This window comes from Meles meles, chromosome 20 (genome assembly GCF_922984935.1).
Source record: "Meles meles chromosome 20, mMelMel3.1 paternal haplotype, whole genome shotgun sequence".
Taxonomy (NCBI): Eukaryota; Metazoa; Chordata; class Mammalia; order Carnivora; family Mustelidae; genus Meles; species Meles meles.
In genome coordinates, this window is record NC_060085.1 from 55523562 (window position 1) to 55541529 (window position 17968).

At 37.2% G+C, this 17968-nt stretch overlaps 1 protein-coding gene across 4 annotated transcripts in view; it reads right to left on the reverse strand.

The window, feature by feature from the left end:
• TMCC1 (transmembrane and coiled-coil domain family 1) overlaps window positions 1–17968 on the reverse strand; it is a 258137-nt gene that overhangs the window by 71530 nt on the left and 168639 nt on the right. The window contains exon 1 of one of the 4 annotated variants that reach the window (XM_045990863.1): window positions 7154–7199. The exons of the other annotated variants lie outside the window; for them this stretch is intronic. Coding sequence (XP_045846819.1) covers window positions 7154–7177 — 24 coding nt within the window. The 5' untranslated portion in view covers window positions 7178–7199. Of the gene's footprint in view, window positions 1–7153; window positions 7200–17968 lie in introns of those variants that run through there. 4 annotated transcript variants of the gene reach the window in all.

The window sequence follows — 17968 nt, forward strand, 5'->3', positions numbered from 1 at the left end:
TCCTGGACTGTTTGGACATTATTATAAGATTCTATCTAGGTCATCTTAAAATCCTATGGAGAATACTGATATTTTCCTTTTAGTAGGCAATCAACCCAGTTTTCTTCAGGCCATAGTTTCTGACCAGCCTTCTGTGGATTGTGGTTTCAATTAAGTTTTTTTTTTTTTTTAAAGATTTTATTTATTTATTTGACAGAGAGAGATCACAAGTAGGCAGAGAGGCAGGCAGAGAGAGTGAGAGGGAAGCAGGCTCCCTGCCGAGCAGAGAGCCCGATGCGGGACTCGATCCCAGGACCCTGAGATCATGACCTGAGCCGAAGGCAGCGGCTTAAACCACTGAGCCACCCAGGCGCCCCTTCAATTAAGTTTTTAAAGTCTTTGCAGTGGTATTTGGATCTGTCCCATATGTGTACCACCTGTTGCCATTCTGGTACCTAAGCAGTGGTCTAACCCATACTTCATTTTTCAGAGAGTAGATATGTTATTTGGGGTTGAGTTTCTACATGTATAGCACATGAGTAAGCCTAGGAGTTCATAATAAAATTTTACTAAAGAGTTTATTTACCTAGCTTCTCCCTTTCAAGATCTCCTCAGTATTTTCTGGTTCATGAGAGTTCCCCTTTCCTGTCACATAGCCAGAAAGTTTGGGTTTTATTTACTTCACTCTCACACAACTTCCACAATGCTTGTGTCTGGAGCCAAGCAGTTGAAGGAGAGAGGGAAAAAAGCAAATGGGGACATTCTACCTTATGGGGACTAAAGCTCTACTAATCAGAGAGAAAGTTTCCCTGCCCCCAGGGCTTTAGGCTCCAGTCAGACCCCAATCTGCTGCCACCACAGAACCTCTTGAGGTTCATGGCACAAGAGAAGAGAGAAAAGAAAAAAAGGACAATAAGAGGTTTTTGTACTTTCTCTGAGCATTAGAATATCACCTTCTTATTCCTTGCACCTGAGCTGATGGTTTCTCCTGGAGTTCCCTCTATTAACATTGGTGCCCACTTCTGTGTTTTAGGCTGTGCTGAATTCAGGCCTGAGGATACCAGAATAGGAGAAATCTGAGTTTAACCTTAGTTCTATAGTACTTCAAGATCTGCTTTTCTTTCCTAGTCTGCCTATTACAATCTATCTGTCAGAATTTTCAAATAGCTGCTCTATGCCAGGTTTAAAAAACTGCATTCAGTGGGAGAGACTGGGTGAAGTGTACCTGCTCTATCTTACTCAGAACCAGAATTTTACACTACTAAGTTTGGAGGTGATTTGTTACGTAGCAACAGATGACTGTACAGAATCCAACTCAAGAACCAATCATGTAAATGCAATGCACATAAAATAACACATTCTTTACACATTTTTTCTAGAAAAGTCACCAGATAATTATCAGTAACTATTAATTACTACCATGAATTAAGTAGTGGAATATTCTAGGCTTTCTTAATTTGGTTCCTAAGAAACAGATTCCGTTTCATTACTGGAGTAATCAAAATGATAGCAATGAAAAACTGTGAACACTTGTTTCTTAGAAGTGGGTTTATTCTCCTGTCAGATGTAATTTGTCAATAAAGGACTGGACATCTCATTCTTTCATGCCCTTGCTAATCATCAGTCAGAAGAACTAAGAGAATCATGGAGAAAACTGGAGTGACAAGGATAAATTTGGAAAGTGAAAACACCTTATGAGAAATTCTTTTCCTCAAAGTTATTCTTGTATAGAATTTCTAAAAGGTTTTTTATACTCTTGAAAATAAAAGTATTTTACCAGCAGGCAGAATTTCATTCAGAATACCCTACTAAACTACACAATCAAGAATAAGATGTTTCCTGAGGGGAAAATCTGGGATGTCAATCAGCTCCACTGTCTCTTCATAAGCTTTGTCCAACATAAGCAAATTACCATGAATAAATCAGCTGTATAGATATCATTTCACACTCACATTCAGGCCAAATTTCCAAGTGTCTGTAAAGATGTGAGGTTTCAAACACTGTTGATGGGAGTTTAAATTGGTATAGACATCTGGATAACAATTTGGCCATGTCTAGTTATATTAAACATGAATATATTGTACAACTCAATAATTCAATTTCTAGATATATATACTAGAAAAACCCTCTTGCATATGTGTGCAGGGAGACATTCTGAAGAATATTTATTGCAGCACTTGTTTATGAAAAGATGAAATAATGGAAATACCCTTTATACCTATTAATAGGAGAATCAATCTAAATTGTGGTATATTCACCCAAAAAAATATTGTATAACAATTAAAATAAATAGAACAGAATTGTATGTCTCAATGTGAGTAAATTGTGAAAGGATGAAACTGAGTGAAAAAAGAAGTTATAGAATACTAGGTATTATTTATGAATACATGTATACATAATAAAATTACATAAAATATATTCATGAAAAATACTAAATTCAGAATAGTTATGTTCAAAGAAGGGGGAATGGATTGAGGAGTGGTACACACAAATTAAACTTTCTCTGAAGCAAATACAGCAAAATCAGAAGTCTGAAAAAGCCTGGTAAGGGTCCTTGGATACTATGTTATTCTCTTTATTTCTGTTTGTTTGAAATATTATAAATATGACAAACAAAAAAGAAAAAAATTATGAGAACATATATACCAGTTACATTACTGTATAAGCAGTTACACGAACACTCATGTATTTAGTGAAAAAATTTATTTTTTAAGCTTTTATTTATTTGTCTTATTGTCCTTTTTTTCTTTTCTCTCTCCTTTTGTGCCAGAAACCTCAAGAGCACAAGCAGGGGGAACAGCAGGTAGAGGGAGAAGCAGGCTCCCCGCTGAGCAGGGAGCCTGATGTGGCACTCAATCTCAGGACCCCAGGATCATGACCTGAGCCAAAAGCAGACCCTTAACCAACTGAGCCACCCAGGCATCCCAAAAAAGTAAGATTCTGACAATACATTAGCCAAATACACACACATACAATAAAAACTGTTTAAGAAGGCTGAGGGGCTCCAAGGTGGCTCAGCTGGTTAAGCATCTGACTCTTGATTTCAGCTCAGGTCATGATCTCAGCTTTGTGAGATCAAGCCCTATGTCAGGCTCTGAGCTGGGCCTAGAGCTTGCTTAAGATTCTCTCTCCCTCTGCAACCCTCCCACCACCTCCCACTTGCATGAGCATGCACACACACCTCTCTCTTAAAAAAAAAAAGATAGCTAAGACAACCAGGGGCTACGAAGGTTTAAGTACCTTTCAAAACAACACAAATGCTCTGTCAAATAAATAAATAAAATATTAAAAAAAAAAAAACACAAATGAGAGCAAGTGATGTGAACATGTGTAAGAACCCTAATGACCAGGCTAGCTTCAATTATGTCTTAAGTAAAGATCTCATCAATCAAGAATCTAAGGAGAGCTGAGCTGTCTTTTTTTTAAGATTTTATTTATTTATTTATTTGACAGAGAGAGAGAGAGATCATAAGTAGGCAGAGAGGTAGGCAGAGAGAGAGAGAGAGGGAAGCAAGCTCCCTGGAGCCTGATGTGGGACTCGATCCCAGGACCCTAAGATCATGACCCAAGCCAAAGGCAGAGGCTTAACCCACTGAGCCACCCAGGCGCCCCAGAGAGCTGCGCTGTCTTATGATCTCTCTGCTTTCCCTGATCATCTGCTACAATGTAGTACAGCTGGTTATTTGGCATATGTTGTAGTTGGGCAGTGGTTCTACTCAAAGATGGGAACTGGAAGAAGCCTATCTACTACCTGAGTGTGCTTTTCGAACCTCTGGGGATGGTGCCATAGACTGAGTAGGGCCAAAGGACTTGCTCTTGCCTGTAGAATTCAAAAGTGGTATACTACAGCCAGAGCAGCAACAGGAGTTTTAGTCACTCTATACCCTTTTGTGCTAGCTCTAATATGACTCAGTAGGGAAGGGAGTAGGGAATGTGTCTTTCTAACCATATAAATGATCCAGAAATCTGCCAGGTCATTTAGGCTGAGGCGGCAGATCTCTTACAAGGAAGTGCCGGCAGGTAACATGCTCCAGAGTCATTGTTCACTTGGTACCTACTAGCATGAACGCCAAACTATCTATTGTACTGACTCCTCTGCAGTTATAAATGTAACTGGCAGGATATGTCTAGAACCCCCAGGAAGCCTGCCAGAACGCTACACTGCAGTCATTCAGGACAGATAAGACTGCAGCAGTTATTTTAGCACACAGTTGTCACACTTTAGTTACATATCCCCTTATGTTAGTAGTACAATGTTGGGCAAAAATAGGTCTAGGCAGTTGAATCACTGTGATAAAAATTTTCCTCCTTTAAAATATGAGCGTTGGTCCAAGTACTGATAACCATTCTTTTGGGTTTTGTGTTTTGTTTTTGTTTTTTCCTAGGAGTGAAACACATGGCTTTTGCCATATGCTTTTTTTTTTCCTTCCAAGTTTTATTTAAATTCTAGGTAGTTAACATACAGTGCAATATTAGTCTCAGCTCTAGACTTTAGTGATTCATTACTTAGATATTAATACCCAGTGCTCATCACAATAAATGCCCTCCTTAATGCCCATGACCTGCTTAACCCATGCCCCACCCATCTCTCCTCCAGTAACCATCAGTTTGTTCTCTATATGATAACCATTCTTTTGAAGTCTGAGCAGCCTTTACTTTCAGTTACAAAAAATTTCAAGGATAGAGAGAAACAGAATGTTATAATGAACAGCTATATATCTACCACCTAGATTCAGCACTGTTTTCTACCATATTTTGTCTTTACACACACACACACACACACACACACACACACACACACACACACAGCTAAACCACTTAAATTACATGATACTCCACACTAAAATACTTCAGCATTTCTATACAAAAAAATTTTTTTAAAGATTTTATTTATTTATTTGACAGGCAGAGATCACAAGCAGGCAGAGAAGCAGGCAGAGAGAGAGGGAAACAGGCCCCTGCTGATCAGAGAGCCCGATGCGGAACTCGATCCCAGGACCCTGAGATCATGACCTGAGCCGAAGGCAGCGGCTTAACCCACTGAGCCACCCAGGTGCCCCTATGATTCATAAGTCTTAAGGCAGGAAAACAAAAAACCAATCCAACTCCATGACTGTACTTCTTTTTCGAAAGAAAGAATTTTTAATTTTCACATCCCTGCTCAGATGCTTCATTAATTAAGAATACTGAGGACTGGAATGGATCTCTATATATTATTACACCATTCTGTTGCAATACCAATTAGTTCAAAATCTACCTTACTTCCAAAAAAAGTGAGATGACTAGTAAAATTTATGGATTTTTTATAAACTCAATAAAAATAATGAATAAAGAACAAATACCTTAGAGGACAGGGAGATAAATAAATGAATCAGAAACATAAACTAAGGCTAGTTACTGCAATTGACTACTTCTGAATTTTCTGACAAACACAGCAAAAATGAAAATACACATACTTTTTCATTAGCTGTATATAAGTGCTTAAGAAATTATCAGTATACTTAATTGGTGGAGAAATATGCATGTGAACTTTTATAAGAAAAACTAACAAAATTTAAAAAAATGATTTCTACAAAAAATAGAAAAGCATCCTTTGTATATGATTCTGATATCCATCTGTAACAAAAATCGAGGGCTTACTATAAAATTGTAGTTCATTGCTTCTTGGCCTTTTGGCTAATAAGATCAAGTGTAAAGTCAGAGTTCAGTGAGTGAGTTTCTACAAGTTCAGGCCTGCAGCTTCCTAGCAATCTGACTTGATATGGGAGAAGGCTAGGATAATCTAAGGGACACATGTGGCATCTCCCCTAGCACACTGTTGCCAAATATCAAGGATCTAATCTGAATTTTTGACAGAAGTATGTGTTTGACAGAATACATTATAAGGTTGAGCTCCTGGTGAGTGGTCTGGCAATAAGTTTATAACCTCCATGTATTAATAGCCTATGAATTTTTTTAGATTTTACTTATTTATTTGAGAGAGAGTGCACAGGAGCGGGTGGGGGGGGACAGAGGAAGAGGGAGAAGCAGGCTCCCCACTGAGCAGGGAGCCCAATGTGGAGCTCAATCCCAGGACCCCAGGATCATGACTTGAGCAGAAGGCAGCTGCCTAACTGACTGAGCCACCCAGGTCCCCCTAACAGCCTAAGAATTTTACCCCCTGATTGTTTCCTTTCACAACAAACAGGTTCGGTGTCCTGTGTTCATAAGGCATGAGAAGTCTGGCATCACCTTATTGCATAAAGTAATGAAAAGATGAAAGATGCTGGAAACCTAAGCATTCTAACTTCAGATCCCTGCTCTTAAACACTATATAAGAGAGGGCAAACTAAACTTCGCAATCATGTTTAGTTGCTTCTTTTCCTACTCTCCATCATTAAATGCACACATGGTGGCAAAATGAGCATTCAGCATTGTTTTGCTAAAACAATGTTTCTCATCTCAACTGTCTTTTCTGCAAAATCCCAGCCCTGTCATTTCTGAGAAGCAAAGCCGTATAAATGAAAACAAAGCAGACCTTTGTGATCTCTGATACTCTTATTTCATCTTCAAGTGCTTCAGACCGCCTCAGAGAGTACGGGCTCACTATGTATTAGCTGTCTTTCCTCTCCATACTTCCACCTTAGGTATACTCTTAGAGACATCAATCACCATAAATTCAGAAATCGAAAGTTTGCAAATCAGAATTAGAGTTCAAAGTCCTTTACTCCCCCTGTGCCAGCTGATGACATCTCCAACAGCTCAGCTCCATCAAAGAGTAGCAGGTCTACTGCTTGATAACTGAGTAGCAGCAGGATAACAACTAAAGCTTGACCTTTGTACTTGTCGTCAAAAAGATAATGGCACAGGATAAATCAAGGAACAAGAAATTGTTCTGCTCTTTTCTTGTACTCTTTTTGGTCTGACTTATATTCCCAAATAGTGTTTCTCAACTCAACCATGGGGAGGATAAGACGTGTGTAAGGGGTAGAGAGGTTAAGAGCTATGGAGCACTTAAGAGTGCCTAGGTTCCACAACATTTGGAGCTTAACCACAGGCATTTTATTGGTGGGTGAGAAAAGTCTACAAAGGGTATGAATAGGGAATTAATTCTAAGAAGTAACCTCCTTACGGTTTAAAGCAAAGTCTATCTACATCTATAAGCTGTAGTATTATTCTGGCCTCCTGTACTTACCTCTTCTTTCCATCTTGACTTCATTACTTCACTGGATGGTGTTCTGTCTTCCCTTTGTCTCTGGCTAAACTATTATATGACTGTGCTTTATAACATCTAGCTCTTCTAGGATTTATAGATTAATCAAAAGGGATATACCTTTGACCTTATTAGCATATGGCTCTGCTCCACCCCACCCTCTGAAATCACCTGTCTCAGGACTCATCAGCCTTTTGGAATTATATCTTAACCTTTCATATAATTAACAATTTATTTTTCTAATAATTTAAATCTCACTGGTGCTATCCTCCTCCCTTCCCTTCCTCTACCATCAGGATCTATAGCCTTTCACGCTAAAGTCAAGGTGGTGTAAAGAAATCATGGCTTAGTCAACCTTCTACTTACTGATTACTAACTGTATAACTTTCACAACTGTATAACTTTCACAACCACTAAACATTAGTTTCTTCATCATCAAGGTAAGAATATAGCACACCTTATAGAACTGTTCTGAGTACAAACACATACACCATCAGCTGCCTGCTACTACTACCACACGCAATAATCCCCAAATTTCTATGTATATGGCCCTTTACAAGTTTTCAAAGTAATTAATTAGAGACATTACCTCCATTTTACAAAAAAGTTTGAGGCTTACACAAAATCCTGAATACAGTAAAGCCTCAGTAAATGTCAGCTACTATTCTGAAGGTTAAATGACTTATTCAAGGTTACATACATACATTGGCTAGGATTAGCACCAAGGAATTCTGACTCTTCACTAACTTCTTTTCACTACTTTACCATTCAGTTAATTGCCTCTACTTCCGTGCTTCCGTGTTCATTCGGAGTTAATTATAAATTATATTTCTCATGCTCTGTTTTAACTACTTCTATTTTCTTCATATTGGCTTTATTTTATAAATTTACAGTAGTTTTTCCAACTTAAACTTCTTTCAAAATTCCTTTATACATTCAACCTAATAGCTAAAGATTTCACGACTTATTTCAACAGAAGAGGTTGAGACTATGAGGTCATTTCTTCCCCCCCCCCATTTTTTTTTTTTTTTTCAAATAATCTCTACACCCAGTGTGGGGCTTGAACTCAGAACCCCAAGATCAAGAGTCATGATCATTTCATGATCTACCACTATAACTTCACTAATGCCATATTCAAACTTCTTCCTGACAGATGCCTCATCTGTTACTTAAGGTTTCTAACTGTCAGCTACAGGCAAATGACTTTGTGATCTAAATATCCTGACCTCACACTCTTCACATAATTTACCTAGAAGCCAAATTAGAATACTTTTACTTGTGCCATTTACAACTGTTCTTCAAAAGCAGTGCTTAAGAACCATTTCCGTGCCAAGACAACTCAATAGAGAAAAGAATAGTCGTTTTAACAAATGATACTGGGATAAGGGACTATCAACACACAAAAGAATGCAGGTGGGCCCTTCCTAACACCATATATAAAAACTAACTCAAAGTGAATCAAAGATCTGAATGTAAAAGCTAAAGCTATAAAACTCTTAGAAGAAAATATGGGTATAAATCTTAGTGATCTTGGATTTGGTCAATGATTTCTTAGATATGACACTGAAATCCTAAGGAGCAAAAGAAAAAAATATATTACACAGACACTCAAAATTAGAAGCTGTTGTGCTTCAAAGGGCACCACTAAGAAAGTGAAAAGACAACCCAGAGACTGAAAAAAAAATTTGTAAGTCATATCAAAGACTTGTACACAGGGGGCGCCTGGGTAGCTCAGTGGGTTAAAGCCTCTGCCTTTGGGGGCGCCTGGGTGGCTCAGTGGGTTAAGCCTCTGCCTTTGGCTCAGGTCATGATCCCAGAGTCCTGGGATCGAGCCCCGCATTGGGCTCTCTGCTCGGCAGGGAGCCTGCTTCCTCCCTCTCTCTGCCTGCCTCTCTGCCTACTTGTGATCTCTGTCTGTCAAATAAATAAATAAAATCTTTAAAAAAAAAAAAAAAAAAAAGCTCTGCCTTTGGCTCAGGTCATGATCCCAGAGTCCTGGGATCGAGCCCCGCATTGGGCTCTCTGCTCGGCAGGGAGCCTGCTTCCTCCCTCTCTCTGCCTGCCTCTCTGCCTACTTGTGATCTCTGTCTGTCAAATAAATAAATAAAATCTTAAAAAAAAAAAAAAGACTTGTACACAGAATATATAAAGAACTATTACAACTCAGTATTAAACAGAAAACCTGATTAAAAATAGACAAAGGTCCTGAATAGATATTTCTTGAAAGAAGACACACAAATGGCCAATAAGCATCATTGGCCATTAGGGAAATGTAAATCAAACCCAAAATAAAGTACCACTTCAAACCCACTAGGATGAGTATAATAAAGGAGATAATAACAAGAGTTGGTGAGAATGCAGAGAAACCAGAACTCTCATAGACTGCTGATGGAATGTAAAATGATGCAGTACTTCCGGTAAACAGTCTGGGAGTTCCTCAAATGATTAAATGTAAGAGTTATCATATGATATAGCAATTCCACTCTTAAGTATATATCCAAGAGAAATGAAGACATATGTCTACACAAAACTTGCACATAGGTATTTATAACATTAGACATTCAGCATTACTCACAAAGTAAAAAAAGTGGACACAACTCAAATGTCCATCAACTATGAATGAGTTGAGTGTGATATACCCATACAATGGAGTAGTATTTGGCAATAAGAAATGCTGGTCTATACTACAACATAGATAAATCTTGAAAATAGTGTGTTAAATGAAAGAAGCTAGTCACAAAAGACCACATATTGAATGAATCCACTTAAAATAAAGCATCTATACAAATCTATAGAGATAGAAACTAAGTTAGTGGTTGCTTTGGGCTGGGGTGAACAGAGAGATTAGGCAGTAATGGCTAAGATGTATATGGTTTCTTTTTGGAGTATTAAAATGTTCTAAAATTGATTGTGGTGATAGTTACAAAACTTTGTGACTACAGTAAAAGTCATGCAATTGTGCAATTTCAATGGGTGAATTATAATGTATATGAATATTTCAAGAAGCTGTTAAAACTTGTTAAACTTATTTAAAAGCTGTTAAATCTTTAAAAATCACTCCTCCATGGAATCTCTTTTTTTCTTTTTCTTAAAGATTTTATTTATTTGTTTGACAGACAGAGATCACAAGTGGGCAGAGAGGCGGGGCGGGGGGGGGGGGTTGTGGAGGGAAGCAGGCTCCCTGCTGAGCAGAGAGCCTGATGTGGGGCTTGATCCCAGGACCCTGAGATCATGACCTGAGCTGAAGGCAGAGGCTTTAACCCACTGATCCACCCAGGCGCCCCTCCATGAAATATTTCTAACAGGACTTGGTTCTCTCACCAGCCACACCAACTCTTGGGCTCCATACAGGTTTACTACATAGATGTACTTGATTAGAGACAATGATATAAACTAAAGAAAGCCCTAGACAAGGTGAGAAGAAAATAGAGATTGAGTCCTGGTTTGGGCACCAATTACCTGTGTGGAAAAGTCTCACTAGGGCCCAGTGTCCTCATCTCTGAAGCCTCTTATGATAAAATTCTTGGCTGAATCAACTGAGAAAGATCTTCTTGTACTCTGAACAAATTTAAAGTTAATAAGCAGTTAAAAATTCTGGGGGGGGGGGCTACAATAAGGGATGAGGAAGGAATTAACCATTCCAATAGAAGACTTCTCTAGAAAAGTGTCACCTATGACTCCATGATAACTGCTACAGTAAATCTGAGGATTAAGCAGTATTCCCCTGTATATTTATATAAAATATTCAGACAAAAAACTAAATCATAAAATCAGAAGACAAAATTGTAGTCACATTTCACAAATGACACTGTGCAGTATGTGTGACTAATACCAGAATTAGGAAAATTTATAAATCTCAGTTATGCTGCAACACACCATGGATTCTTTTAGATAAAGAAATATCTCTTCACCATAAACAATGTATTACTATTTTCATTACAACTACTACTATCAAAGCCACCAAGAGAATAATGACATTTATATGTACTACGTTATTCATATATATTACTTAATTTAATCTACAAAATAACCTGCATTCTAGTTATTGGCTTCATTTTTAAACCTGAGAAAATTAAGGCTCAGAGAAGGTAAACTACTTGTTTACTTTCTCTATTCAACTGATCTTTGATGTTCTCATAGTCTGACCAACCTCAAATGACAAACCAAATGCCAAGGGAGATGCTTCATTTTATTCTACTTATCCTAAAGGAAGGTAGTAACCTTGTTAGCTTCATTTTTGTTCCTATGTCTTTAGAGTCACGTTGTGACAGGAACTCATCAAGATGGGATGGCTTATAAGCCACATGTAACACTCAGAGGTACTCGCTCCTGTACTCTCTCACCCTGGTATGCCCAGCTATGTCTCTTTATCCAAGATCACTCTGATCTTCAAGGCTCAAATGTCATTGCCCCCATGAAACTCTGCATTCCCCTTGTGGAGATTCTCTTCCTCTTCCCAACTCTCACAGTATTTCATGAATGAATAACTCGGAGCTAAATCCTATGATGGGCACTAGTTAGTTACAAAGATTTACTATGTTTTTCAGACCAAGGAAATTAATTATATGTACATTTCGGTCAGTGTCTAAAAACTGGCAAACAGGTTAATCTGTCTGCAAAATGCCCTGTCCTGCTAAAGAAAAAATCATGACTCACAGCTGCAAATATAAATATAATTAAAGATGTGAGAGGCATTCTCAAGTTCAGTTTCTAAACTCTAAGAAAAACTTAAAACACACAATCTGGTTGCTATTTATTAACTTATTTTTCAATTCAAGTTTTAAAAAATACCTTTATTGTTTCATAAAACCCAAATCAAAGCTTTTGTGTTTGATAGGTTTCAACTGCCAAGTTTCATTTGTTTTAAAAAACAATTACAATCATAACAGCATCTAATGAAACTGTTCATAGTGAAAAGCCTCTTTAATTCTAGTGACACCAAAGAGTATGACTTTAAGAGAGTTTCTTATAAATTACCCAAGTTTCCAGATTAGTTGATTTGACTAATATTGTGTTCCATGCACCAAGTTGAATGCAAAATGGGTACTTACATTGTTGATACTGAAATCTTACAATTTCACCTTTTAACTTTAACAAGTAGGTGTCCTGGGGTAAGAGAGCTCTTGCAGTCGTTCATAGGAAGATGTAGGAGGATGCAAAGAGGCTGATTTGCTGTAGGGAGTTTTTTATTTTTAAAAATTTATTTATTTGAGAGAGAGACAGAAGCAGAGGGGAAAGGAGGAGGGTAAAAGAACCTCAAGCATACTCTATGCTAAGCATGAAGCCTGGACTGGGGCTACATCCCACAACCCCAAGGTCATGACCCCAACTGAAATCAAGAGTCAGACACCCAAATGACTGAGCCACCCCAGTGCCCTATCTTTTTAACTCCTTTCAAGAATCTTTAACAGATTTCTCCATTATTACCCAGAAAAAATGAATAAAATTTCTTAGAAAATACACACTTCACTGTCATGAGCCAAATTAAATTAAACTGGACTTCAAGGCACCAGCTACCACTGCTAGAGGCACTATGCAATCTACTAGTAAAATTCTTTTATTGGGGAGTACCAAAAAAACAAAGAGAAAAAAATTTCCCAACAGTTTAAAATATGCATTTATATTTTTTAAAACTCACTCTTCTCTTTGGCTTGTATGATGAGATTCTAAAACATTTTGTTGTCATGTCCTGCACGAACTCCACACCTTCTCTGGTGGGCTCATAATAAGAAGAACACCAACAGCATCTCAGCCCAGTGCTAAAGCAGGGCGCTTCACTCTGCAGCTCAACTTCTGCCAAGAGCAGCTTCACATTTCTCTAAGCCTAGTTGTTTCCACAAGAATCCTCCCCTTCAGAGCAAATGCCCCGATGGGAAACCCTGTATGTCTACAGCTGTGGTGTGTAGTCTCTAGGGCAGCGTTGCCAGACATTCTGGACCCTAAGGGTTTCAGCCTCTTTCTCTTTCTCCATTTCAGCAGCACAGAGCATGTCGTTGCTACCAAAGGAGAGAGATACTGCTGAACCTCTTTTTTTGTCTATTTTTAAAAATCAATGAAAGGGAGGAGAAGAAATTAAGTATTCTTTGAGAAGATTTAATACAGATACATGTAGTTTTAAAAACTTTTAATTTTTTCTAACATGCACACTGATGATCACTGTGTAATATCAAGTATTAGAAAATCAGATACCAAATTGATACCACTAACAGACTCAATGAAAGTAAGACAATCATATTTACACATATCCTCGTTTGGGAATTTGCATGTTTTTTTTTTTTTATAAGGATATCGGGAGGCTAAGGAAACTCAGCAAAATATTGCCAGCAATCTTACAAGAGAACATCGATGACAATAGGGATTATCTGATATAATTACATTCTCACTAGTTTTAAAATTAGAGGAAGGCACACCAGTTTTATAATTCTGTACACTGGTTTCCCTCACCTTCTTTTGAGAGAGAGGGAAACACAAGCCAGTCTCTTGTGTTCAACATTACATCACCGGCACCTGTGCAGTGCCCAGTACACAGCAGGCAACTTGGTTGGAGATAATGGTAATGGAAGAGTAGAAACACCTGCTTCTTTCTTACTGGGCCTCTTACTTTGTAACCCTGGGCAAGCTCTTTAATCTGAGTCTCAGTTTCCTCATCAGAATACAGGAGTGATCTTTACTTTACTATGAGTGTTGTGAGAATGAAATGGATTAATGTACCAGAGCTTTTTCTTCTGGGCACAAAAGGTACTCAATAAAATATTAATTCCCCACACAAGTAAAGCTTAATCTAAAACCTAAACTTAATTCTGTAATACATGCTCCATTAATGTTTACTGCAAAAAAGATTCTTAAAGTTGAATTTATAGAGGACTCTGTGGTACCCATTTTCTTTTAAAAAATATGATACAATGGGGCACCTGGGTGGCTCAGTGTGTTAAAGCCTCTGCCTTCAGCTCAGGTCATGATCCCAGGTCCTGGGATCAAGCCCCACGTCGGGCTCTCTGCTCAGCAGGGAGCCTGCTTCCCCCTCTCTCTCTGCCGGCCTCTCTGCCTACTTGTGATCTCTGTCTGTCAAACAAATAAATAGATAAAATCCTAAAAAAAAAACAAAAACCACATAGTATTAAAACATTTAAAAAAAATATGCTACAATGGTTCAACCTTTTTTAGGTCAAATACTGCTTTGAGAATGGGATGAAAACTATGCATTCTTTCTCCAGAAAAAAAAGGTACACACACAGAGATTTATGTATAATCCTAAGAAACTCATGGACCCAAGATTAAAATCCCCACATCTGACTTTTTTGCTTTGGATACCAGGGAGCACAGGGCCTGAATTATAATTCAACTTTATCAGGTAGACCATTTATGCTCTCCTTGCCCTTTCTTTAAAAACTTCTACTAAATGCTGAAGGGAGTTTTTGTGTATATAATAGGTATACTTAAAATATTTTATTTTAGATTTTATAATATTCAATTTATAAAGCTGCAAATTCAAAAACCAAAGCTTTTCCTTAAGATTGTAGGATTGACTTATAAATCACATCATTCTTTCCAAAGCTTACAAAATTTTGGCAATCACTTTTTAGAGGTACGTAAGTAATATTTGGTCCCATTTATAAACTGAAATACTTTTATTTTTAAGTTACATTTTAAGGTGTAATTTTTATTTCATTATTTTTAAATTTTAAAAATTTGAAATAACCATAATATTCCAATCCAATACCACAAGGTTCATAGTCTTCTTCCTTTCCAAATTTGGAACTCTTCTCTTATAGTGAAAAACCTGGCTTCCATTATCCTCAATATATTTACTTATTTTATCAAGCCCCTACCATTCTGTATGTAACCCATCTTATATCTCTGCAGCTACCTCCTCCCTGGTGTGGGCACCTCCTTATCCCACTTTGGATTCTGACATGCTCATCCCACTTGAGTACATCACCCCATCATGGATGCACTGTTCACCGTACTTGGGCTCTGACACATTTTATCTGGACAGAGCATCACCCCTCCCCCACATACGTTTCCTAGGCTGATGAACTGCAGTATCATCCCCACCCCCACTCAACCCTTGCAGTGGCTAGAACATTCCTCTCTCTTATAAAAATTAGGAAGCAACCTTTAGACTAAAAAGTCTGGAATGTCCTTGGAAGTATCTGGGAAGAGGACCTGAAGAAAAAATGAACTTTATACAATTCTCACATGGGATGAGATTTGGAATTGCATTGTTTTGAATATGTAGGAAAACAGTCTTAATTGGCACTCCAAGAGAATGAACAGATCATACTAGATAAACCTAAAGAAATTTTGAGCATATTACCTAAAGATACCCAGTGGCAAAGAGCCTATGGCAAACCCAAAGCCAGATTTGTCTCAAAACTGTATTAAAATAAATGGCCACAGCATTATGTCATCTCTCTGGTATTATCATTCAGTTCTTGCCTCTTACACACAAGATAAATGAATGAGATTTGTTTAAAAAAAACAGAAGTGCCAACCAGGAAGTAAATTAACTTTTATGTATAATTTCATATAATGTTTCATAAATCACTACAACAGCTACTGCTTACTAAATATCTACTATGTACCAAGACTTGTACTAGGTGCTTTGTATGCCTAGCAAATGTGCATTTCTACAACCCAATGAGTTCCTTGCCAACAAAGAAACAGAGGTTTAGAGAAATACTTACCTAAAGTCATCTTAAAAAAAAAAAAGTTACTCTACATATTTAAAATATACTAGTAAGGAATTTCAGTAAAATTCAAACAAATCTCTCAAAACTAGTGAAACTGTTCAAGAATAAAAGACCTCTGGGAAGTGGTTCTCAAATATCAAATATGAATAATTTAAGCACTAATGCTATACAGAAAAAATCCCAAAGAAGAGTCAGTCTACTACTTATAGTTAATGCTATTAATAAGATGAGAATAAACTACTGCAGTTGTAATATAGGCATTAAATACAAAATCCTTCTAGCCAACTAGGAATACAGAAACCAGAATAGGAAAAACAAAACAAAACAAAAACCGGTTTGGAGCTCTGGCACTTTAAGACAGGTACAGGATGTACAGTTTTGATCTCTTAAAAGGAAAAAAAAAATCTTCAGTGTTTGAGAGAAGGAAAACCGTAAAGTGTTTTAATATGAAAAGTAAGCTAATTTGGTGTTCTGGATCTCAGCTCATAAGGCATTTAGATTAACCCTGAATTTGGTTTGCCAAGACTGTTTTAACTATCATTATAAAAGTTCTGGAGTAATAAAATCAGGTAATAAGGAGAAAGGAGTATTTAATATGTAGCTACATGATGTTTTTCTCATGTGTTTCTACGTACACAGAACAAATACTTTATCTCAATGAGGCAAATGAATGTTCCAGAAACACACACACACACACACACACACACACACACACACACACACACAGGGACAGACTGAATCCCGCTTAGACCATCTCAGCTTTCTAATGTGATGATTCTATGATTCAAATACTCTGCATACCTACTGTTTGCCTGTTTTCAATCATGCAGCAAACCTCTAAATGTTACCTGGCTCTCCATCAAGTCACTTTTTTTTACCAGGATACAAGTACTACATTATGATGAAGCTTTTTAGAAAATAAACAACCTGCTCCAACTGACAGCTTCACTGACCTAGAGGACTGTTTTCTCTTGTATACAAGAAGGGTATTTCATATGTCTCAAAGTCTTTAAAAATATACATAGCCTTTGAACCAGAGTGTCCATGTTTTAAAAAGCTATTCCATGGAAACAGATCTAAGAACTTGAAATTTTTATAGAAGATGTAGAAAAAAAATCTGAAACGTTGTAACATATTTTCCATCTTTAACATTCAAGTTGAATTCCCTGTAAAACTCAAGCTGCCTGTCTTCTTCTATTTATCCTTAGGCGAGGTGAGGCCTGTACTTGTTCTGAAACCTAATTGCCTTTGCAGGTATGGGAGGGGGCAGTAGAGGTTATTTATTTAACATCCATAATTTAAAAAGTTTGCACAGATTTAGACAGAAGTGACTGCTTTCACTATAAAAGGACTATCTGAATCTTTACTCCTCAACACAGCAATCCTCTATTACCCAGCTGCCAGCAGTAAAACTATGCCAGTTCTTTAGGTTGCATTCTGAAAGGAGGAATGATCTTATCAGCAAGAATGCTTTCCCCATGATCCTCTGAGTTAATATGACTCTCTTTCCTTCATGCTTGGAATTGGATTGTTAAACCCATCAGCCATTATATTAATATCCCATATTCACTGGCTCAGAACTGTCTGGGATTCATTACACATATCCCAGCAAAAGATTTAATAAAATAAAAACAACCTGAAACAGCCATTCACCACCAGAATTAATATCAGAACTATGTTCTCCTTGGGGGGTTATACTTTAAAGCTTTCATTCTGAACTGAATATATCCCAATTCTTCAGCCATTTGGAAATCATCAGTGAACGGTGACAAGGTATACTAATAAAGTTAATTTAATGCACTAAAACAGTAAGCTCCAAATGTCTGTATCAGAAAAAAAAAAAACCAATTTACAGGAAAAAAGCACCCCAAAATAAATAAATAAATAAATAAATAAATAAATAAAAGTTTTTAAAAAAGAATAGAAAAAGTCACATAAGACACACTATACATTAGTAGCCAAATATCATCTCTTTGAAAGAGGGGACAGTTTCACATTTTTTGTCAAATGATTACCTAAAAATATACAATTTTCCAAATAACTCAGATTTTTATCTAAAATCCTAAATACATAGAGCCAATCTTTCAAATTATGACATGAAGAA